The sequence below is a fragment of the Cervus elaphus genome, chromosome 12 (genome assembly GCF_910594005.1).
Source record: "Cervus elaphus chromosome 12, mCerEla1.1, whole genome shotgun sequence".
In the NCBI taxonomy this organism is placed as follows: Eukaryota; Metazoa; Chordata; class Mammalia; order Artiodactyla; family Cervidae; genus Cervus; species Cervus elaphus.
Genome location: NC_057826.1, coordinates 1,770,570 through 1,794,382, shown reverse-complemented (window position 1 = coordinate 1,794,382; position 23,813 = coordinate 1,770,570). Strand labels below are relative to the sequence as shown.

Genomic DNA, 23,813 nt, shown 5'->3' with positions numbered 1-23,813 from the left:
GATATCAGGTCTCCCTAAAATAGATCCAACACAATCCTAATTAAGATCTCACAAGTTTGTTTTTTTTTTCCTGGTGAAATTAACAAGCTGATTCTACAATTTCTATGGAAATGTTAAGATCCTGTAATATTCAAAGAAAATCCTGATAAAGAGCAAAATTGGAGGATTCACACAAAAGCTGCAAGTAACCCCGTGGACTGCAGCCCTCCAGGCTCCTCTGTCCATGGGATTCTCCAGCAAGAATACTGGAGTGGGTTGCCATGCCCCCCTCCAGGGGTCTTCCCACCCCAGGGATCAAACCTGGCTCTCCTGCATTACAGGCAGATTCTTTACTGTCTGAGCCACCAGGAAAGCCAAGTAATCTTAACACCGTGGCACTAATATGAGGATGGACAAATAATGAGCAAGATACAGGTTCCTAAAATAAATTCACTTTTGTCTTTTCAGCAAATGACACTAAAATAACTAAATATCCACACAGACAAAAGACACCTAATACCTCAACTCTTACCTCATGCCATACCGAAACAAACTGAAGAAACAAAACTTAATCAAAGACCAACACACAGAGGCTAAAACTAAAATTTCTAGGGGAAAAGAACCCCTAAAGCTTATGCAACCATAAGAGAGGTGAGGTTTCTTGATACACAGAGATCCAAATATAAAAGAAATGATTGATAAATTGGGCCTCACTAAAATTTAAAACATACCCATCAGAAATAATTAGGCAAGTCAGAGAATGTGGAAAATGTTTCTAAGATACATACCTGAGAAAGGACTAGCATCCTGCATCTATATAAAGAATCCCTACAACTCATTAGTAAAAAGAAATGGATATTCAACAGAGATTTTAGAAAGCAGATATACTTATGCCAAAAGCTCAGCTTTTCTGTACATTGGTGCTGAATAGAATCTTGGAGACAGAGTTTTGAGTGAAGTAGAACAGCTTTGTTACTTTGCCAGCAAAGGAGACCACTCCGTGCTAATGATTGTAAAATCGTGTGTCCTCAACTTGGAGAAGAGAGACCTTTTATAGTAATTGTTCAAAGAGGGCATGATCAGCTCACAGACATTCTTCTGATGAGTTGGTGGTAAGGTTGAGTAAGCAAGGACAGATAAGAAAGCCTTCCTCAGCGATCAATGCAAAGAAATAGAGGAAAACAACAGAATGGGAAAGACAAAAGATCGCTTCAAGAAAATTGGAGATACTAAGGGAAAATTTCATGCAAAGATGGGCTCAATAAAGGACAGAAATGGTATGGACCTAACAGAAGCAGAAGATATTTAGAAGAGGTGGCAAGAATACACAGAAGAAGAATACAAAAAAGATCTTCACAACTCAGATAATCACGATGGTGGTATCACTCACCTAGAGCCAGAAACCCTGCAATGTGAAGTCAAGTGGGCCTTAGGAAGCATCATTATGAACAAAGCTAGTGGAAGTGATGGGATTCCAGTTGAGCTATTTCAAATCCTAAAAGATGATGCTGTGAAAGTGCTGCACTCAATATGCCAGCAAATTTGGAAAACTCAGCAGTGGCCACAGGACTGGACAAGGTCAGTTTTCATTCCAATCCCAAAGAAGAGCAATGCCAAAGAATGCTTAAAGTACCGCACAATTGCACTCATCTCACACGCTAGTAAAGTAATGCTCAAAATTCTCCAAGCCAGGCTTCAACAGTACGTGAACCATGAACTTCCAGATGTTCAAGCTGGATTTAGAAAAGGTAGAGGATCCAGAGATCAAATTGCCAACATCTGTTGGATCGTCAAAAAAGCAAGAGAGTTCCAGAAAAACATCTACTTCTGCTTTATTGACTATGCCAAAGCCTTTGACTGTGTGGATCACAACAAACTATGAAAAATTCTTAAAGAGATGGGAATACCAGACCACCTGACCTGCCTCCTGAGAAATCTGTATGCAGGTCAGGAAGCAACAGTTAGAACCAGACATGGACCAACAGACTGGTTACAAATTAGAAAAGGAGTACGTCAAGGCTGTATGTTGTCACCCTGCTTCTTTAACTTAGATGCAGAGTACATCATGAGAAATGCTGGGCTGGATGAAGCACAAGCTGGAATCAAGATTGCTGGGAGAAATATCAATAACCTCAGATATGCAGATGACACCACCCTTATGGCAGAAAATGAAGAAGAACTAAAGAGTCTCTTGATGAAACTGAAAGAGGAGAGTGAAAAAGTTGGCTTAAAGCTCAACATTCAGAAAACTAAGACCATGGCATCCAGTCCCATCACTTCATGGCAAATAGATGGGCAAACAATGGAACCAGTGAGAGACTTTTATTTTCTTGGGCTCCAAAATCACTGCAGATGGTGACTGCAGCCATGAAATTAAAAGACGCTTGCTCCTTGGAAGAAAAGTTATGACCAACCTAGACAGCATATTAAAAAGCAGAGACATTACTTTGCCAACAAAAGTCCATCTAGTCAAAGCGATAGTTTTTCCAGTAGTCATGTATGGATGTAAGAGTTGGACTATAAAGAAAGCTGAGCGCTGAAGAATTGATGCTTTTGAACTGTGGTGTTGGAGAAGACTCTTGAGAGTCCCTTGGACTGCAAGGAGATACAACCAGTCCATGCCAAAGGAAATCAGTCCTGAATATTCATTGGACGGACTGATGCTGAAGCTCCACTACTTTGGCTTCCTGATGCAGAACTAACTCATTTGAAAAGACCCTGATGCTGGGAAAGATTGAAGGCAGGAGGAGAAGGGGACCACAAAGGATGAGATGGTTGGATGGCATCACCGACTCGATGGACATGAGCTTGAGTAAACCCCAGGAGTTGGTGAAGGACAGGGAGGCCTGATGTGCGCAGTCCATGGGGTCACCAAGAGTCGGACACGACTGAGCCACTGGACTGAACTGAAGTTTAAGTAGGAGTCAGCATCAGCAACTTTCACGTCCAACTGGTATGGGTCTACATGCTTGTGGGTGGCCTATCATCATCAATCATTAAGTTTTCCCACCTGGAGGGGTTTCAGTGTTTGCAGAATCGGTTACAGGTATTGTGTGTGTGTGTGTATCCGTTGTGGGGGAAACAGGACCTTGCCCCAAGGCTGCCCTTGACTGTTTGTTTCTTCCTGGTCTCACATCCCCGCCCTTCCCTAATTAACAACTGCTTGAATCTGCCCAGTGGAGCTCAGGGAAGGTCCAGGATGCTGAATGAAGGCTGTTTCTTGTAATCCAAGGAATAGGGAGGGGCAGACACAGGCTTTGTGCCCGGAAGCCTCTCAGGGCCCTGCTTGTATCAGTGCAAATGGCTAGCAAGTACATTAGTCAACACAGGTGTTCAGTCCCGTCCGACTCTTTGCAACCCCATGGACTGTAGCCCAACAGGCTCCTCTGTCCATGGGATTTCCCAGGCAAGAATACTGCACTGGATTGCCATTTTCTCCTCCAGGAACTCTTCCCAACCCAGGGATCAAACCCTCATCTCCTGCATTGCAGGCAGATTCTTTTTTTTTTTTTTTTTGCAGGCAGATTCTTGACTGCTCAGTCATTGGGAAAGCCACATTAATCATCAGGGAAACGCAAATTACACTACAGTGAGATACCAGTACACGTCCACCAGTATATTTAAAATTAAAATGGCTGATACTGCCAAATGTTCACAAGGATATCGGACATCCAAAACTTTACCTTGTCAAGTGGTGCAGCTACTTTGGATAAAAGTTAGTTTCTCATAAAATTAAACACCGCCACAATAGTCACAGAGTCAGACACAACTGAGCGACTGAACTGAACTGAACTAAACTATGACCCAGCAATTCCACTCCTAGGTATTTACCCAAGAGATGTGAAAACATACATCCACACACACTTGTGCAGGAATGCACCTGACAGTTTCATTTATGATGACAGACATCTCTTTATCTTCCTTTTGGTAGTCCACTGATTTTTAATTGCACGTAGGGATAATTCAGCAAATCAACAAATATTGCAACCCCATGGACTCTACAGTCCATGGACTTCTCCAGGCCAGAATACTGGAGTGGTTAGCCTTCCCTTCTCCAGGGGATCTTCCCAGCCCAGGGATCATACCCATGTCTCCCGAATTGCAGGCAAATTCTCTGCCAGCTGAGCAACTAGGGAAGCCCAAGAACAGTGGAGTGGGTAGCCTATCCCTTCTCCAGCAGATCTTCCTGACCCAGGAACTGAACTGGGGTCTCCTGCATTGCAGGTGGATTCTTTACCAACTGAGCTATCAGGAAAGCCAAACAGATAACAGATAGTGGCAATATTATGGGGGGGAATACAGCAAAGCAGGAGGACAAAATTCCCTGCTCAGTCTTGATGCACTTTCTAATATTGCAATCAGAGAAGACGTAATAATAAGGTGGCACTGAAGAAGGGCCTGAGGAGATGGGGAAGAAATCCAAATCCATATGGAATTCGAGGGAAACTTGGCAAGTAGAGAGGAAGCATGTGCAAAGACCCTGAAGTGATGTGTTCAAGGAAAATCAGGAACTCAGGAAGGGGACTGAAATAGATAATTTGAGGTCAGGTCACTAGGTATTTGTGTAAATTAAAAGGGTCTTAGAAAACATCAGAAGAATTTCAGCAGAGGAGAGTCATACCCTGGTGGATGCCAAGCACTTTTAATAATCCTGGTTTCTATCAGTAAGGAGAGAATGAATATTCAAGCAATAAAAAGGGACAGATTAGTAAGATACATAACGTGGCTAGATCTCAGAAATACAGTGCTTTACACAAAAGAATACATAACTATTAATCCATTTATATGAAGATCTAGAACAAGCAAAACATTTCTACAGAGGGAAAACAAGTTGATGGCAGAAAAATTCAGAACACTGATTTCCTCTGTAGGAATGTGGTTGGGAACTTTCTGGGAAGGGACCTGGGATATTTGGTGAATAGGTTGGATAGATAGGTGTTTAATTTGCAACAGTGAATGCATTTGCCAGAACTCATTTAATGGCACACTTAAGATTTGTGCATATCATAGTATGTAAATTTTATTCCCAAAGAACAGTATCTGTAAGTAAGTAGGGTTGTATTGATCTCTACCGGCTTCCCAGGTGGCTCAGTGGTAAAGAATCTGCCTGCAATGCAGGGGTTCGATCCCTGAGTCGGGAAGGTCCTCTGGAGAAGGAAATGGCAGCCCACTCCAGTATTCTTGCCTGGAAAATCCCATGAACGGAGGAGCCTGGTGGGTTACAGTCCATGGCGTCTCAACAGAAGCCAGACACGACTGAGTGACTGAACAACACTGAGCTCTCGGAAGTAGAACGCAGGAGAGGTGCAGAGTGGGGGCGGGGAGGAGGAGTGCACCGATGTCTGCCACTTAACTTTGAAATGAATCCAAACGGGTTGAGTTGGATGGAAAGAGGGACGGACATATATAAGACAGCACGTAAGGTAAACTGTTCGTTGAGTACAAGGCAATTCACAGTAACATTCTTTCGCCGTTGGGGTGGGGGACTCATCACTCATCGCAGGACTCGCCCTGGGTGGACACACATGCTCCTCCTATAAGCGTTGTCCTCTAAAGCCCTTGCTCCCAAGAGGCTAGATAAAAGCAGGGCATCCGGGGATGGATAACGGAGAGAAATTGGAGAGGAACACTGGCGGCATCAGGACTTCGAGTGGCAGGGGACGGGCATCTGGAAGTGTGTGTGCTTTAATTCTCTGCTCCTGGTAGGATCGGTGGGTGGGCCCTGAACCCGGGGCCACTTTCAGGAGGCGAGGAAATTCTCGTTCAGTGGAAGATGCCCACGCGTCTTTTCCTCCGGGGTCCGCCTTCACCCCTGCAGGCCAGGGCGGGTGATTCCGGTGGGGCCGGGAGCGCGGGTGGGGGCGAGCCGCGTCTGGAGGGGACGGAGCGCCCTCTTCCGGCCCCGGAGGGCCCGCACGGGCCGGTGAGGCTGCCCCCGCCTCCGGCTCCCCTCTCCGGTCCGCGGCCGGAGGGGAAGTGCCGCAGCCCCGGCGGCCCAGCCGCAGGGCCGAGTTCAGCAGGTGGGCGCTGGCGCTGGGGCGGCTTCGCGCGGCCGGGGGCGGAGGATCGGGGTGTCGCCCCCGCGGCTCCACCTGTTGCAGCGCTGAGCGCGCGGGCCGGCCGGGCGGGGCGCGCCGAGGACCCGGAGGGAGGTCTGGCCGGAGCGGGCACTGCTCGAGAGGCGGGACGCGAGCGCGGCGCCAGCGCCCCCTTCAAGGCGGGCTCTCGGGGCGGGGCCCCGGGAGGCTCGCGGGCGCGCCGGTGGCCGGTCGGCCTCGGGTGGGGATGGCGCTCTCCGAGCCGAGCCCTGTCGGGTCTCTCGAGCCTGCCAAGCCCGAGCCCCGGAGCTGGAACTCTCCCGGGTGATTGTCTCGCGGCCGCGCGCCCCTCCAGACCCCTGTCCTCCGCAGCCTGTCCAGGAGCTGGGGCTGGCGCGTGGCGCTCCTTAGCAGCGGGCGGGCAGGACACGTGGACGCCCCCAGGCAGGGTCCGGGGGCCAAGGGCGCCCCGTGCGGACACGGCGAGGGAGGCTTCCTGCGGGAAGGGCCCCTAACGTCCTCGCCGCCTCGCCCCAGCCTCCCTTTCTGGTCTCCTCCTCCAACCAGCCCGGCCGCCGGCTGCCGCGCGGCGCGCGGAGGTCGCAGGCGGAGAAGCACGCTTGGCACGACAGCTCTGTGCGTGCGCCCGCCGGGGACCGGCTCCACCCAGCCCCTGAGCCCCGGCCACCGGCCGGTGACGCGAGAGGCCCGAGGCCCCGCACGACTCCGAGGCCGGGACGCGGCCGCACCGCGGACCCAGCGGGGAGGCACTTGCAGCGCCAGCGGACCGAGGCCCCGCGTGCCAGCCGTCGGCGGCCCGAGAAGCGACGGTCGAGGCGCCGGGGACGTGGGACCCCGCTCCCCGTCAGCCCGCGAGGCCCGCAGACCCCGTCTCTGGGGGCGGGTCCGGGGCTTGTCCTGAGGACGCCCCACGCCCCCCCCGTACCCTGAGCGGGGCCGGGCGCCAAGGGGCACGGCGGCGCACCCTCGGGCCGGGCAGAAGTGGGCTCAGCCCCGGGAGGGCGGGGGCGGCGGCGGACCAAAAAGCGGATTTAAAACCGCGCGTCAGGGCGGACGTGGCAGCTAGCGTTGTCCACGCGGCGGCCCCGGGAGCCGCGCGGCCAGAGGCGATGAGCGAGGCGGCAGCCGCGCGGCCCGGGGCGGGCTGAGCGCGCGGCCGCGCCCCTACCTCCCGGGGAGTCCCGGCGACGGTCGGCCCGGGGCCCGGCTATGGCCGGCCGGGGCTGCGGCGGCGGCTGCGGGCCGGGCCGCGCGAACGAGGACAACGCGCGCTTCCTGCTGCTCGGCGCGCTCCTGGCGCTCTACCTGCTGGGCGGCGCCGCCGTCTTCTCGGCGCTGGAGCGGCCGCACGAGCGCCAAGCCCGGCAGCGCTGGGAGGAGCGCCTGGCCGGCTTCGGCCGCCGCCACAACCTGAGCCGCGACGCGCTGCGCGGCTTCCTCCGCCACTTCGAGGAGGCCGCGGCCGCCGGCGTCCGCGTGGACGGCGCGCGCCCTCGCTGGGACTTCCCGGGCGCCTTCTACTTCGTGGGCACCGTCGTGTCCACCATCGGTGAGTGCGCCCCGCGGGGGGCGGCGGGCGGGCCGGGCGCTTCCAAGGGCGGCCCCCGCGCTTCCCAGCCCCGCCATCCCCGCGCCCGGCCGGGCGGCGCAGGTGGGACCCGCTGAGGAACCAACAGGTGACGGGGCCTCCTTGCTGTTTGCGGCGAGGTCCGCGGACCAGCGGCAGAGCCACCCGGAGCTTGTTCTAAACGCGGTCCCAGCCCCTCCCGGACCCCTGGAGTCAGAATCTTCGGGTTCAGAAAATCCGCAGGGGGTTGAACGCTCAAGTTGGAGACGCTCTGTTCTGGGAGATGCTCAGTCTAGTTAAGGAGGCTGAGCTTGAGTTCATAGAATATTAAGGAGAACGCTTACAGATGGGGACTAGAACCTACATTTATTAAATGAATTCAGCTCAGTCATGTCCGACTCTTTGCAACCCTATGGACTGCAGCACGCCAGGCCTCCCTGTCCATCACCAGCTCCGGGAGTTTTCTCAAACTCATGTTCATTGAGTCGGTGATGCCATCCAAGCACCTCATCCTCAGTCGTCCCCTTCTCCTCCTGCCCTCAATCTTTCCCAGCATCAGGGTCTTTTCAAATTAATCAGTTCCTCGCATCAGGTGGCCAGAGTATTGGAGTTTCAGCTTCAGCATCAGTTCTTCCAATGAATATTCAGGACTGATTTTCTTTAGGATGGACTGCTTGGATCTCCTTGCGGTCCAAGAGAAGTCACTCAGTCGTGTCCGACTCTGCGACCCTGGGGACTGTAGCCTACAGGCTGCTCTGTCCGTGGGTTTCTCCAGGTGAGAATACTGGAGTGTGAGATGAGTTAGTACCTTGCATAAAGCACTGGTCTGAGGGGGAGACACATTTAAAAAAGACTGACCATGACTTCCTACTTCACAAAGAGAAAATAGGTTAAATATGAGTTTGGAGGTAAGGAGGCAAAAGTGCTAATGAAGATGAAAATTGTTTTCTACCAGGCGGAAGCTGGTGGGGGTCTGCACAAGGGGCCTACAGGCTGAACCAGTTAGTGCTGACCTGATTGGGGTCTGGAGACAGAAGCGCTTCACACTCTGAAAGAGGAGAGAGTTGCTCTCCGGGCCCAGTGAGCTGCCTGGTCTTGATGGAGTGGTGGAAGGAGAGCTAGGAAGGTCTTCTGGCTGATGGGGTGAGGGAGGGCGCTCTCCTGCGGAGCTGGAGCTGATCGAGAGGCAGTTGGGAGCTCGTGAGAGTTTCTGAGCGAGAGTGTCGCATGGCCGCCATCTGTTCTGCCTTTATTACCAGCAGAAGGAAAAAGATTGGGGGTCTTTGCACTCCTAGGGCTTGCTCACCCTTGAATGCAATGAGTGAGAAGGGGTTTGGGGGAAGATGCTGCACAAATTCTAAAGAAAGCCGAGGGCTGGAGTGGAGGAGGGGCTTTGAAAGGCTTCCCAGAAGCGGAGTGGCACAGGGCTGGCTTCTGGAACCCCAGGAGCGCCAGCAGGGCTGGCAGGAGCCCTGGGGTGTCCTGCCGCTGTGACCCCGAGCTGCCGGAGAGCTTGTCCACGAGGCGGGTGACACGGTGAACTTCCCTGATGCTCACACTGAGGGTCGTCTTAGGCAGACGTTCTGCCAGGAGGAGGAGCACCGAGTGTAGCAGAGATCAGCCTCGGGCCTGGGTAGTCAGGAAGGACTGCCTGGGTTCGCCCAGAAGCCCAGGGCCTCAGCTGGTGAGCAGGACGCCAGGTGGACGGGGCTGGTGTGGTTACAGACCCGTGGGCTCCGCCAGAAGTCCGTGCACACAGTCACTTCAGTCCACCCGTGCGACCCCCTGGACTGCAGCACGCCAGGTCCTCTGTCCACGGGAGTCTCCAGGCCAGAACACTGGAGTGGGTTATGCGGGAGATGTAAGACATGCAGGTTCCATCCCTGGGTCGGGAAGATCCTCTGGAGAAGGGCATGGCTACCCACTCCAGTGTTCTTGCCTGGAGACTCCCGTGGACAGAGGAGCCTGGTGGGCCACAGTCCATGCGGTCAGGAAGAGTTGGTCTCAACGGAGTGACTGACACCCAGTTGGTGGGAGATTTAAGTCCTCCCCATCCCGCTCCACAAGCCCCCCGTCTGTACTTCCCTTGGACACAGAGGTCGGAAGGAGCAAATGCGTGTGTAGACTGGTGAACACCAATGCCAGGGAACCTCGGGTGTCGTGGATGGGTGGGCATGTGAGCTCACCTGGGGCGCAGATGGAGCACTGTAGCCCGAGGGACAGAAGGAAGCCTGGACCGAGCGTGGAGTCGGGGCTCCCCACCCTGCCTGTGACGGGCCGGTCTCTTAGCGTCCGGAGCCCCATCCTTGTCCTCTGAAGCATCTGTAGGTGCCCACGCTGGTATCTGGCACGCTGTAGCCGTTGAGTAAACATTAGTCCTCTCTCCCTCCCACACCCTGCCCCGAAGCCTGCCCCTCTGAAGGGTTCTTATAAGGGATAATGAGCTCGTGTATTAACTGTTCTTTAAAAAGTACGAAGCACTGTGTAAGTATGGGTTTATTTTTCCTCTCTCGTTTCTCACGTTTCCTTAAATTGTTTCATTAATTGCTGATGGAGTGACTCGGTACTTGCTGTCCTTTATTGGGGTACATCATTAGGCATGCACTGTGATTGTTATGTGAGAATGTAATGCAGCTAGTTGCATAAATTAATCACAGTTTCAATCAACATGATTCATATGGTAAGTGTGATTATCCCTATTTTATAGATGAGGAAACTGAAGCTTCATGTTCTTTGTAAAGAAGAAAAAAACCATCTGTAATGACATCACCTAAAATTAACCACTGTTGACATTTTGATACGTTACATTTTTTAACTGAAGTCTAGTTGATTGACAGTTTAGATGCACCACAGGGTGACTCAGTTATACATACACAGCACCTGTTTTTTCAGATTCTTTCCCCTTACAGGTTATCGCAAAGTATTGAATATCGTTTTCTGTTCTTTGTTCCCCATGGACACACATGTACATACATATTTTTCTAAATTTGGATCATATTCTATAAACCATTTATATCATGTGTTTTTTTTCCCAACTATTTTTATTAGTTGGAGGCTAATTACTTTACAGTATTGTAGTGGTTTTTGTCATACATTGACATGAATCAGCCGTGGATTTACATGTGTTCCCCATCCTGAAACCCCCTCCCACCTCCCTCCCCATCCCATCCCTCTGGGTCTTCCCAGTGCACCAGCCCCGAGCACTTGTCTCATGCATCCAACCTGGGCTGGCGATCTGTTTCACACTTGATAATATACTGTTTCGATGCTGTTCTCTCGGATCATCCCACCCTCGCCTTCTCCCGTAGAGTCCAAAAGTCTGTTCTATACATCTGTGTCTCTTTTTCTGTCTTGCATATAGGGTTATCATTACCATCTTTCTAAATTCCATATATATGTGTTAGTATGCTGTAATGTTCTTTATCTTTCTGGCTTACTTCATTCTGTATAATGGGCTCCAGTTTCATCCATCTCATTAGAACTGATTCATATGTATTCTTTTTATGGCTGAGTAATATTCCATGGTGGATATGTGCCACAGCTTTCTTATCCATTCATCTGCTGACGGGCATCTAGGTTGCTTCCATGTCCTGGCTATTATAAACAGTGCTGCGATGAACATTGGGGTGCACGTGTCTCTTTCAGATCTGGTTTCCTCGGTGTGTATGCCCAGCAGTGGGATTGCTGGGTCATATGGCAGTTCTATTTCCAGTTTTTTAAGAAATCTCCACACTGTTCTCTATAGTGGCTGTACTAGTTTGCATTCCCACCAACAGTGTAAGAGGGTTCCCTTTTCTCCACACCCTCTCCAGCATTTATTGCTTGTAGACTTTTGGATAGCAGCCATCCTGACTGGTGTGTAATGGTACCTCATTGAGGTTTTGATTGCATTTCTCTGATAATGAGTGATGTTGAGTATCTTTTCATGTGCTTGTTAGCCTTCTGTATGTCTTATATCATGTGTTTTAACTGTATTACATGATGGTTTTTTTCTTCTAAAAATTAGTGCCACTATGCTTTACTATGCAAAGATGTTGAGGTAATGATAACAAGAAAGTGTATGGTAGAATAATCATAAAATGTAAGTAAACTTCAGAACTAGGAAAAAATAACAGAAATATGGAAAGCAGCTGTATCGAAGAAATTGCCAGAGGGGAGCTCCGTCTTAGCTTAAGTTCCCTCGGATGTAGACTCTAAGCAAAGAATCTGAGTGCAAGCAGTTTCCTGACAGATTCAAGGGACACAGGGAGGTGAAGGAGGAACCGATACAGGAACGGGAAGTCTGTCAATGCAGGGCATGCTATTAGGCAGAAACCAGAGCGGGCAACTGATTCTCAATCCCAGGTTGGAAGCAGAGGAGAACAATGCAAAGCTGAGGAACCAGACTTACTCCAGGTAAGGGAGCTGGGGTATTTATACACCCCTGCCCATCAGAAACTGGTCAAAAACTGCTTAGAAGATTCGGGGAAGCACAAAAAAATAACTCCCTGATACCTCTGGACTGACTTTTCCTGGACAGCCCAAGAGTAGCCTTCTAATGAGATGCAGGCACTGGCCATTTGAAATCAGGCCATTGTGCCCAGAACTGGTTAAAGCAGATCCCAGGGGTGTGACTGAGTGTCACCAATGACTGTTCAAGCTTCAGGTGTGGCTGCGTGTATATGGCAGGGTCATGACCCACACTGGAACTCTGACGAGAAAAAGGAAGCCTTAACCTTTTCCCAGTGTGCAATCCCAATATGATGCTGAAGCTGAAGCTGCAGTACTTTGGCCACCTGATGTGAGGAGCCAACTCATTGGAAAAGACCCTGATGCTGGGAAAGATTTCGGGTAGGAGAAGGGGATGGCAGAGAATAAGATGGCTGGATGGCATCACCAACTCAATGGACACGAGTTTGAGTAACTCCGGGAGTTGGTGACGGAGAGGGAGGCCTGGCGTGCTGCGGTCCATGGAGTCGCAAAGAGTCAGACACGACTGAGCGACTGGAAAACATCAACAATCCTCAAAAATGTTTCCCCCTTGGCATTTCATTTGGGAAACATTGCATGGGACCACGGATGATGCTCATAAACAGTATTTTCCTGGAAAATGCAATTGAGGATTTCATGCAACTGTTGTCTGAGACCTTTTTAAGAAATTTTTTCTGATATGGACCATTTTAAAGTTTTTATTGAATTTGTGACAATATTGCCTCTGTTTTATGTTTGGCTTCTTGGCCCTGAGGCATGTGGGACCTTAACTCCCTGACAAGGGATCCAACCCGCAACCCCCTGCATTGGAAGGCGAAGGCCCAACCACTGGACCACCAGGGAAGTCCCTAATTGAGACGTTTGATTTAGAAGTCAGAGCAGTGAATTTTTCTGAAAGTTACATAGAGGGAAACACTGATCACAAGTTAAGTATTTGTTTGAAATTGTGCCGATGTTCATAAATGTGTATTATGAAGGTGTTAACCATAAAAAAAAGAGCAGAGTGAAAGACAATTTTACAGTTTCTCAAAAGTTTAAACATAGAACTTCATGTGAAATTCCGCTAAAAGAATCGAAAGCAGAAACTCAAACAGATACAGGAACCACTCAGAGACATCATGAGTCCGGTTCCAGACCACCGCAGTAAAGCGAGTGTCGCAATAAAGCGACCTTCTGCCTCCCTCGTGCGTGTGAAATTTGTGATTACACTGTACTGTGGTCTATTAAGTGTGCAAAGCATTATGTCTAAAAAAAGTACATGCCTTAATTTAAAAATGCCTTATAACGAAAAAATGCTAACCATCACCTGGGCCTTCAGTGAGTCAGGCTTCTTACAGTCGTAACAAGGTCTACTGACCACAGCCCACCAGAGCAAATGTAACAATAAAGAAAAAGTGTGAAACACCGCACGAATTACCAAAATGCAGCACAGAGGCCTGAAGTGAGCGAATGCTGCTGGGGAAACGGCATCTGTAGACTTCCTGGTCACAGGGTTGTCACAAACCTGCAGTTCGGAAAACACCCAGTAGCCATGAAGCAGAGTCAAGCAGAGTGCAGGGGAAAGAGGTCTGCCTGTCTTTGCACACCAGTGTTCACTGTAGCACTGTTCACAGGAGCCTAAAGGTGGAACCAGCCCAAGAGTCTAGCATCAGATGAATGGGTTAAAAATGTGCACGCCTACAACGGAGTGTTACTCAGCTATAAGAAGGAATGAGGTTGCGATGTATGCTGCAACCTGGATGGACCTTGGAAACACACTGAGTGAAATACACCAGACACAGACGGACAAGTACAGTTCCACTTATGTGAGGTGCCTAGGATAGGCACTTCTCATAGGGATGAAAAGTAGAATAGAGACCGCCAGGAGCTGAGGGAAGAAAGGGAGGCTTATTTAATGGGACTTTTGTGGGGGATAATAAAAAAAGTTTTGGCTGCATATATATAGTGGAGATAGTTACATAACAGGGTGAACACGTTTAATACCACTGAGTTGTGCACGTATGAACGGGTAAAATGACAAATACTATGTATGTTTTACCACAGTGTGGAAAGTCAGAGCAGAATATTAAACACATCTCAGGGATGTTGGTTCTGAAAGAGGCTGGTGAGCAGACCTGCAGCAAGAATGAGTTTGAAGTGCAGTCGGAGTAGACTGACCGTGTGGCCTGTAAGTGAGCCTCTGTAAGCGGCCTTTCCACCCAAGCAGGCGTGCAAAGATTGTGAGGCGTTTGTTTCTGTGTTTGCCTGTGTATTTATAACTCAGCTTTTGTCCACAAAGGATATGAGATCATTTGCAAATTGATACTGTCAGGGTAGGCTTAAAGCCTTGGACTACTCCATAATCTCAGTTCAGTTCAGTTCAGTCGCTCAGTCGTGTCCGACTCTTTGCGACCCCATGAATCGCAGCACGCCAGGCCTCCCTGTCCATCACCAACTCCCGGAGTCTACCCAAACCCGCGTCCATTGAGTCGGTGATGCCATCCAACCATCTCATCCTCTGCTGTCCCCTTCTCCTCCTACCCTCAATCTTTCCCAGCATTGGGGTCTTTTCAGATGAGTCAGGTTCTTTGCATCAGGTGGCCAAAGTACTGGAGCTTCAGCTTCAACGTCAGTCCTTCCAATGAGCACCCAGGACTGATCTCCTTTAGGATGGACTGGTTGGATCTCCTTTCAGTCCAAGGGACTCTCAGTAACTTAATATAATAAGTCTTACCCCCCCCACTAGAGCCCATTGTGGGCGAGGGGCCTCCCCAGGACAGTTGTCTCCTGGCTTGGCCCAGTGTTCCAGGCTTTTAGCTTCTGGCTGATCTTCATCAGATGACGCCTCCAGGACTGCTCGGGAAGGGTTAGGAAGGGCTGGAGTGAAGCACCAGCAATTAAACGGCCACTGCCTGGTGGGGACAGGTCACCCACGTGTGTTTCATTGACCGCATCAAGGACCTGGAGAACCACACCTCTCCCGTGAGTCCAGAATGGGTAAAGCTCGATCTTGATGAACACACGGACGCCTACCACACATGTGTGTCCAGTGCGCTAGAAATGGATACAAGTGGATTTAAGACTTGGAGGGGGTGAGAAAACACAAGTAGGATAGAACAGTTAAGCCGCAAATTGTTGATACACAGAGAGATGTGTCAGGAGGACCTATGTAATTGCCAAAAACGAGCCCCAGAGCCGGCTGTCAGTTTTCCAGTTGTTGAAAGAGGCAAGGACAACCATTACATGATTGCTTTTACTCAGTGACTGCTTAGAAAACACCCACCTCTTCTTAAGTGTGAATAACAATGTCTTCTATAGACTTGTCATGAAAAGGACGAGATAATGCGATGAGTAATCTTCTCCACGGCGTCTCCGCCATCAACGTGCAAGGGAAGCCTGTGCCCCTGCCTGGCACGGAGCCGCAGGACACGGTCCAGCTCAGCACAAGCTCTTGCCCAGGTGCCGGGTGGCGCAGGGCCGCACCCGGTTCCCAGCGGTGGGGTCCAGGGAGGACGCCTTGGATTCTGTACTGGCTGTTCCTAAGCGCCGCCATCTGTAAGCACTCCCCCGCGGGGACGGTGGTGCCTGTTTCAGCGCAGGTTTGGGGCCTGCCTTCAGAGCCCCTGGTGCCTTTTGAGAAGCTTCCCTGGATGGCTCTCAGCTGGCAGAACAGGGAGTGCGCTTAAGGCATGTGTGACAGGAGCTGGGCTAGGCTTGGAAAGTGAGACCACCCTCAAGGATTCTTGCTATTCGAAGAGTGGTCCCGGAATCAGCAGGACCAGCGTCACCTTGGACCTTGCTAGGAATGCAGAGTCTCAGGCCAGCCCCAGACCAGCTGAGTTAGAACCTATGGGTGGTCACTTGTGTAAGGGCAACTAAATTTGTACTTCTCTCTCTGACTTATTTCACTAAGTATAGTGTTTTCAGAGTTCAGCCACGGTGTAGCATGCATCACAATCTCTTTCCTTTTTGTGGCTGAATAATAGTATTCCACTGTGTGCATGAACATTTTGTTTATCCATTCCTCTGTTCAGAGACACTTGGGTTGGTTCTTCCTTGCGGTAAATCATAACCGTGTTAAGTTTTGAGAACTCTGGAGTCTGGAAGGCTGCTGACGAGGTGGGCGCTCCCTGAGCTTTAGGACGTAGCTGCTGGAGGGGCTGGAACGGAGAGGAGGTGAGACGTGCGCCCGCTGCTGGATAAGGAGGCAAGGAGCGCAGTCATCTAGAGAAACACTGTGGGTGCAGGGGCGTGCTGGCTCTGGGCTGAGAGCGTGACTGTGGCTTGTGTGGGTCTGGAGAGATACCCCACTCCACCTCAGTGGTAGACCAAAGTAGGTGACCAGATTCTCTTTTTTAAAAGTTTATTTTTAATTGGAGAATAATTGCTTTACAACGTTGTGTTGATTTCTGCCGTACGACAACACAAGTCAGTCTTCGTTATACATATATCTCCTCCCTCTTAAGCCTCCCTCGGTAACCCCTCATCCCAAGCCTCTAGGTCGATGACCAGATTTTCAACAACAGTTTTACTCATTTTAACTAAACAGAGATAATTTATGCTGGTGCCCTCTGTTGGTCCTGGGTGTGGTTCATGATTAGCGCCTGTGTAGTGTATTCTAGAGGGGCTTCCCAAGTAGTTCAGTGGTAAAGAATTCGCTTGCCAGTGCAGGAGATGAGGGTTCAATCCCTGGGTCAGGAAGATTCCCTAGAAGAGGAAATGGCAACCCACTCCAGTATTCTTGCCTGGAGAATCCCATGGATGGAGGAGCCTGGGGGCTTCAGTTCATGGGGTCGCAAAGAACTGGATATGACTGAGCAACTAATACTCATTTTTCATATAACCATTATAACATGAGCAGGTTGTTGTACCAATAAGTAAAAATTAACCTCATCATATTTAGAATTTCTTTGATCTGTATTAAAGTTGATTAGTTTTTTTTAAAAAAGTATGTATGTATTTGGCTGCCCTGGGCCTCACTTGCGACATGCAGGGTCCGGTCCTCAGTGCAGCCTGTGGGATCCAGTTCCCCGACCAGGGTCAAACCCAGGCCGCCTGCAGTGAGAGCGTGGGGTCTTAGCCCTGGACTGCCAGGGAGTCCCACCAGTAGCAGCGTCTTGATATTTGCAGTTCCCTTAAGTACCTGTTTGTGCAGGACGCTTGATCACCACGAAGGTGACGCTGACACGGTCACTGCCTCCTTGCACACCCTCTACTCTCTAAAACGAGTTGGAGGCAGTTACCTTTTCCTGACTCTTCTGATTCTAGTGACTGTGCATACATGTTGTCATCCATTAGTCTCTACTATTATTTTCTTCCCCTTTCTTTTTACATTGTTTCCTATTCACTGTCCCAAGAATTTTATGTGTTTGATTAATGTATAATAGTTTCTTTAGTCATCCTTAAATTGTTGGATTTGGGGGTTGAATGTGATTTTAATTTTTAGTCTTATGTTTATTAAAAATTATTGAGTGCTTACCATAGGTTAAACCCAGTACACTTCTTTACATATGTGTAATTCTTGTGACAACCCCATCAGGGTAGGTACTGTTAATATTCTCAGGTTGCAGACCAGGATCTGAGCCTCAGAGAGATTCCAGGCAGTGTCTGAAGTTCCCCATGGAAGTGATGCGGGATGTCCCTTTAGAACCTTCACTTTGACCCACCACTTCTTTGCCATTTCCTCCTTTGGGGTCCTTGTGGGAAGAATTGCCAGTTAAAGAGGTCACAACCCCTTTTTTCAGTGTGATGGCCCTTAGGCGACCTGGGATCACAGAAGACAGAGATGGCATCACCGACTCGATGGACATGAGTTTGAGTAAACTCTGGGAGTTGGTGATGGACAGGGAGGCCTGGCGTGCTGCAGTCCATGGGGTCACTGAACAACAAACACACTCATTTTGACTGACATTTTTTTTCTATATTTTTTCATAAATGTGAGTCCTCTCCATGGTTGAGATAAATATTCTCACCCATTCTCTGTTTAGTTCTAACTCATCATAATGTTATTCAAAAGGACTTTTTTATACAATGTTTTTGTATGGTTGTGTATATAATTATGCTTTATTTCTAAAAGTATCACATAATGATTTGAGAATGTGCATTTTCCAGAGTTCTCTTTTTCATTTGAGTGTTTCTTTACATCCTGGTATCTATATATATCTCAGCTGGGTGTTTTTTTTTTTTTTTTATGTTACAGAATTTTGGAGCAGGAGGGGACATAATCCCCACCCTCCAAAAAAAAAAAAAAATACAACATTTGTGTGTCTGAGGACCTATACATTCAGTGTTATTGATTTCATCACTTGAGTAGCTTTAAATTCTGTTAATACTTTTATCTCTTAACACTTTATATGCTAACATCTATTTTTAAACTGCTGCCTCAGTACACCAGGCTTCCCTGTCCTTCACCTGGAGCTCACTTAAACTCATGTCCATCAAGTCAGTGATGCCATCCAACCATCTCATCCTCTGTCATCCCCTTCTCCTCCTGCCTTCACTCTTTCCCAGCATCTGGGTCTTTTCTAATGAGTCGGCTCTTCACATCAGGTGGCCAAAGTATTGGAGTTTCAGCTTCAGCATCAGTCCTTCCAATGAATATTCAGGACTGATTTCCTTTAGGATGGACTGGTTTGAATCTCCTTGCAGTCCAAGGGACTCTCAAGAGTCTCCTCCATACCACAGTTCAAAAGCATCAGTTCTTTGGCGCTCAGCTTTCTTTATGGTCCAACTTCACACCTGTACATGACTACAGGAAAAACCATAGCTTTGACTGTATGGACCTTTGTCAACAATGTGATGTCTTTGCTTTTTAATGCACTATCTAGGTTTGCCATAGCATTCCTTCCAAGGACCAAGTGTCTTTTAAATGGTTACATTTGATTAAATTCCTGCATTAGCTTAGCAGAGACTTGCTGACTTTTAGATCATCTCTCTAGTTGTAATTTTGAAAGTAAACCACTTAATTTTTTAATTTCCCATTTTTGAATTGAAGTATAGCTGATTTACAATGTTGTGGTTTCTGGTACAGCAAAATGATTCTGGTATACATATGTATATGTTCTTTTTCACCTTCTTTTCCATTACGGCTTATTACAGGGTATTGAACATAGTTCCCTGTGTTATCCAGTAGAAACTTGTTGTTTAATACATTTTTATACTTTTATTTTTGACAGTTTAAAATATTTCTCTAGGGGAGTTGGCACATTTGAAATTTGGTCTCATTTGTATTATCTTTTTCTCTCATTTTCCTTTCACTTTTCAATTCTATACCTTCTATTACAGTAGACTGGGTACCCTTTTTGTCATTTTAAGTGCAATCAGAATAAAATCTTACCTAAGTTACCTGAGGATAAAAAAGCAATTTCTGCCTTCATTTTTTTCTGTCTTTCTATAAAACTGAGGCTTCTTTCTCTGAACGATAGAGTCTTGCATCTTTGGTTTCAGCCCCATTTTCTCTAACCCCCTTGTCTGTCCAACTCCTCAATGTATCTTGTTCTCTGGGACAGAAAATAAACTTTTTAGAATTACATTTCTGCACCTTCGAACCTGCCTTGAATCGTCACATCTTATGACTGATAACGACCCATCAGCTGCATCACCCTTATCTCTGTAGTGACTTCTAGCACTTTTATTTATTTGTACTTTCTTCTTCATTTCAGTTCTGTTCTTTCTTTTCATGCCTCTGGACCTTTGGGCTTTGATCAATAATTTACTCATTACCATTGCATTTTCTCAAGCCTCGCTTCTGCTTTCAAGCAGAAAGTAAAGGCCAGATAATTAACCTTCAAGGAAAGGACTTTCCTACATGGTCTGAAAATAATGTTCTATTTAGCACTGAGGGAAGAGTGAGGAAAGAAAGGAAACAGTGGCTTTCATCACCTGCTTCTTCTGTGCTTTGCGCTCCGTGCTTCTCATGTCTAATTTTGCAACTGCTTTTATTAGCCCTTCAGTCTTGAGGTTGGATTGCTCCTTTCTGTTGCCTGCGGTACTGTTTCCCTGTTTCAGATATTAAAAAGGAAAAGAGAATGACAAATACAGTATCAGCCGCAGCTTGTGTAGGGCCGTTATAGCAGAAAGCCCCAATAACAACGGCCTCATCGCACAGAGGCTTGCTTTTCTTGCCTGGTAAGAAGTTCAGTGGTCTGCGTCTTGGCCCCGGGAGAATGGTCCGCGAGGCACCAGTGTCCCAGCACCGCCTTTCTGCCCTGCTCGGGCAGGCTTAGACGGCAACTCTGTCCTGTGCTCACAAAATAGCTGCTGCGGCTCCGGGCCTTGCCCCCGCCTCCGAGGCAGGGGGAGAGAGAGGAGGAAAGGCAGAAAACATGTGCCGGCGAGTCAGTCCCCGGCAGGGAGTGTGCCTGGAAGTCTCCGCTTCTGTTCACTTCTCCTTGGCCAGAGTCGTGTCAGATTGCCCAGGTGCCATCTGCACGGGAGCTGGTCGCCAACATGAGCACAATTAAGTTTCCTTTATTAAGGCAGAAGAGAAGGGCGGTGTTGTGTGGCAACAACACTGTGTACGAAGCTAAGTGTTTTCTTAATGTTCGTTCAGACACTCCTGGTGGGGGGGGGGGGTGTTTGTTTTGGCTTTTCAGCCTTGAGGTTATTATTCTCCAGCTGGATATCCCTTTGATTTTTTTTTTAAAGTCTCTCAGCTACTTTTGCATTGCTTTCATCTATTTGCTTAATTTCATAGTTGGGGTTTGAGCCTCCGTTTATCTTCCAGCTCATTAATTCTTTTCTCCACTGATAACTGTCTTTAACAATGTTTTCAGAAGATATTTATTAAGGACCCGCTTTTAAGCATTGGTCTAAATATTGTCAGTTCTTCTTTGCTCTTCTCCCACTGTCTTTATTATCATCCAATAGGCCTTCATTTGTAATTCTTTTTTCAAACATCCTCAGGGCTTTATGATTTATTTATTGATTGGGAGTTTGTACCTTTTGATCCCTTTCGTTCATTTCACTGCACCCCACCCACTGCCTTCGGCAGCTTCTCTGTGTTATGACTTCAGGTGTTGGTTCTTTCTTTTTAAGAGATTCTGTATATAAATGACATCATACAGTATCTGTCTGTCACTCTCGATCCATCCATGTTGTCCCAATGGCGGCATTTCCTTCCTTCTTTCTTTTTTTTGGCCACATCACGTGTCATACAGGATCTTAGTTCCCTGACCAGGGATCAAACCTGTGACCCGTGCAGTTAAGTATGGCGTCTTAACCAGTGAACAGCCAAGGACGTCCTCCTTTTTAAAAAATGGGTGAATAATATTCCATTATATACACCGAGACTTCTTTATCCATTTATCCACTGATGGACCCTTAGGTGGTCTCCAAGTCCTGGCTGTAAGTAACACTACAGGGAACATGGGATTACAGGCATCTTTTCAAGTTAATGTTTTCATTTCCTTTCATTTCCTTTTTCAAGTTAATGTTTCATTTATTTTCTGGGTAAATGTCCAGAAATGGAATTGCTGGATCATACGGTAATTCTATTTCTAATTTTTCAAGGAGCTATCCCCTGTTTTTCCGTCACTGCCCCAGTTTACACCCGCTCTAACGGTACCCAAGGCTTCCCTTGCTCCACATCCTTAACAGTGCTTCTTATCTCTCGTCTTTTTGATACCAGCCATTCTTACAGGTGTGAGGTGATATCTTATTGCAGTTTTGATTTGTATTTCACTGATGGCTAGGAATGTTGAGCATCTGTACGTTTTCTTTGGAAAAACGTCTAGTCAAATCTCTTTTCTCTCAAAGTAGATTTTCATTCAGTCTTGCTCATTTGTGGGGTCCCTTCTTCCTTCAGTTTTCCTCTTGTTTCCTATAAGCTACTTCCATTCCCAGTGGAATCTTGAGATCTTTCTTTGGGACTTAAAATTTGAAAACTGAATTTATGCTACAGTTACCATTTTCCTTACTTTAAAAAAAAAAAATTATTGATTGCTGCCCTGGGTCTTCATTGCTGCATGCAGGGTTTTTCAACATCAGTCCTTCCAATGGATGTTCAGGGTTGATTTCCTTTAGGATTGACTGGTTTGTTCTCCTTGCAGCCCAAAGGACTCTCAAGAGTCTTCTCCAACACCACTATTCAAAAGCATCAGTTCTTCAGCACTCAGATTTTAGGGTTAGTTTCTTTTATTTAACAACCTGTGACTTGATACCAACATCTGTAAAAACAAATGTATCGAAGGCATGCTTTAGCCACACAGAGACTTACTGGTGTCCTGTTTCATGGGATGATGGATGAGGACCGTCCGTCTGGGAGCTGATAACTTAAAACAACAACTATCACTCCCTCTTCAGATAATTAAGACAAATTTCCTGGAGGATATGGAGTCCAGAGGCTGACTGGGGAGAGTTGATGACCTGCTTATTCTTTCAACAGTTCTTTGCATTAGCGAAAGTAAGGTTCAGAGAGAGTTAGTAAATTAAATTTCCCAAATACACACAGCTGGTAAGGGAGTATATCACCCTCAAGTTAGAAGACCCAAAAAGCAGTGGTTAAAGCACACAGGGTTTCAGTCTGTCCCGGAAAAGAGGTCTGTGCTGCATGTAGACACTTCAGGGCGAGTGTGGTGGCAGCGTGATGTCAACAGGGAGTCAAACCTCTTCAGCTCTGTTATTCTCCTAAGGTGTTGCTCTGGTCCTCGGGGCTCAGTATGGCTGCTGGCCATCACATCCACACCATAAGTTGTTGTTCAGTTGCTTAGTCGTGTCTGACTCCTTGGGACCCCATGAATCGCAGCACACCAGGCCTCCCTGTCCATCACCAACTCTCGGAGTTTACTCAAACTCATGTCCACTGAGTTGGTGATGCCATCCAACCATCTCATCCTCTGTCATCCCTTTCTCCTCCTGCCCTCAATCCCTCCCAGCATCAGGGTCTTTTCCAGTGAGTCAGCTCTTCGCATCAGGTGGCCAAAGTATTGGAGCTTCAGCCTCAGCATCAGTCCTTCCGGCAAGTATTCGGGGTTGATTTCCCGTAGGATGGACTGGCTGGATAAGTAACAGCAGGGGTAGAAACGGGAAAGTTAGGGTGTGTCCTTTCCCTCTCAAGGAGGTGTCTTAGGTGATTTTCTTAAAGAAGCAGACTCTGGGCTAAAGGTTTGGGTCGAAGTGATCCGTCAAGGAGGTGCCCCCAGAAGAGACTAGCAGGAGGGTGAGGGATGTGAGGATGGGACGGGGGGAAGCCAGGCAGGAGGCTGTCTTCGGGAGCACAGGTTACACCTTGTGCCTTACCCGAGGCGAAGGAGCCGGCTTCTAGATGCCCACCCGTCTCTCACTGGCCATGGCTAGAGTGGAAGAGACCCGGGCACTTTGCTGTGTGTGAGGAAAAATCACATTTGAAAGGGCGAGATAACCTCTTGTTGAGGGGTTGCTCTGTGCCTTGTAGGATGTTGAGCAGCGTCTCTGGACCAAAGACAAACTTTTGAAACCCCTCTTCGTCTGCCCCTCTGCACACCTCACCCACACTTCACACCTCACCTTTGGCTTAAATTAACTGTGAAGTGGCTCTGTTATTTTTTAATTGCTTATGTTGTTTTTGGCGCGCTGAGTCTCGGCTGCCGCGCGGCCTTTGGCTGGGTGAGCAGGGGCTGTCCTTCAGTGGCGGCGCGGCTCCTCGTCGCGGCGGCTTCTCCTGTTGCAAGACATGGGCTCCCGGGCCCCGGCTGCAGTGGCAGGGAACGGTCTCAGTTGCTTTTTGACATGTGCGATCTTTCCAAACCAGGGATGGAACTTGTGTTCCCTGCCTTGGCAAG

At 48.4% G+C, this 23,813-nt stretch overlaps 1 protein-coding gene across 5 annotated transcripts in view; it reads left to right on the top strand.

Annotated features, from left to right (window-relative positions):
• The first annotated feature begins 6,266 nt into the window (after positions 1–6,266).
• Positions 6,267–23,813, top strand: part of KCNK13 (potassium two pore domain channel subfamily K member 13) — a 107,700-nt gene continuing 90,153 nt past the window's right edge. For 4 of the 5 annotated variants that reach the window (XR_006344082.1, XR_006344081.1, XM_043920660.1 and 1 more), the window contains exon 1: positions 6,267–7,587. Coding sequence is in view for 3 of the 5 variants with exons in the window: in XM_043920660.1 (XP_043776595.1) it covers positions 7,248–7,587 (340 nt within the window). In the remaining 2 variants the exon portion in view is untranslated. The remainder of the gene's footprint in view (positions 7,588–23,813) is intronic. The other variant, XM_043920661.1, reaches the window with a different exon arrangement.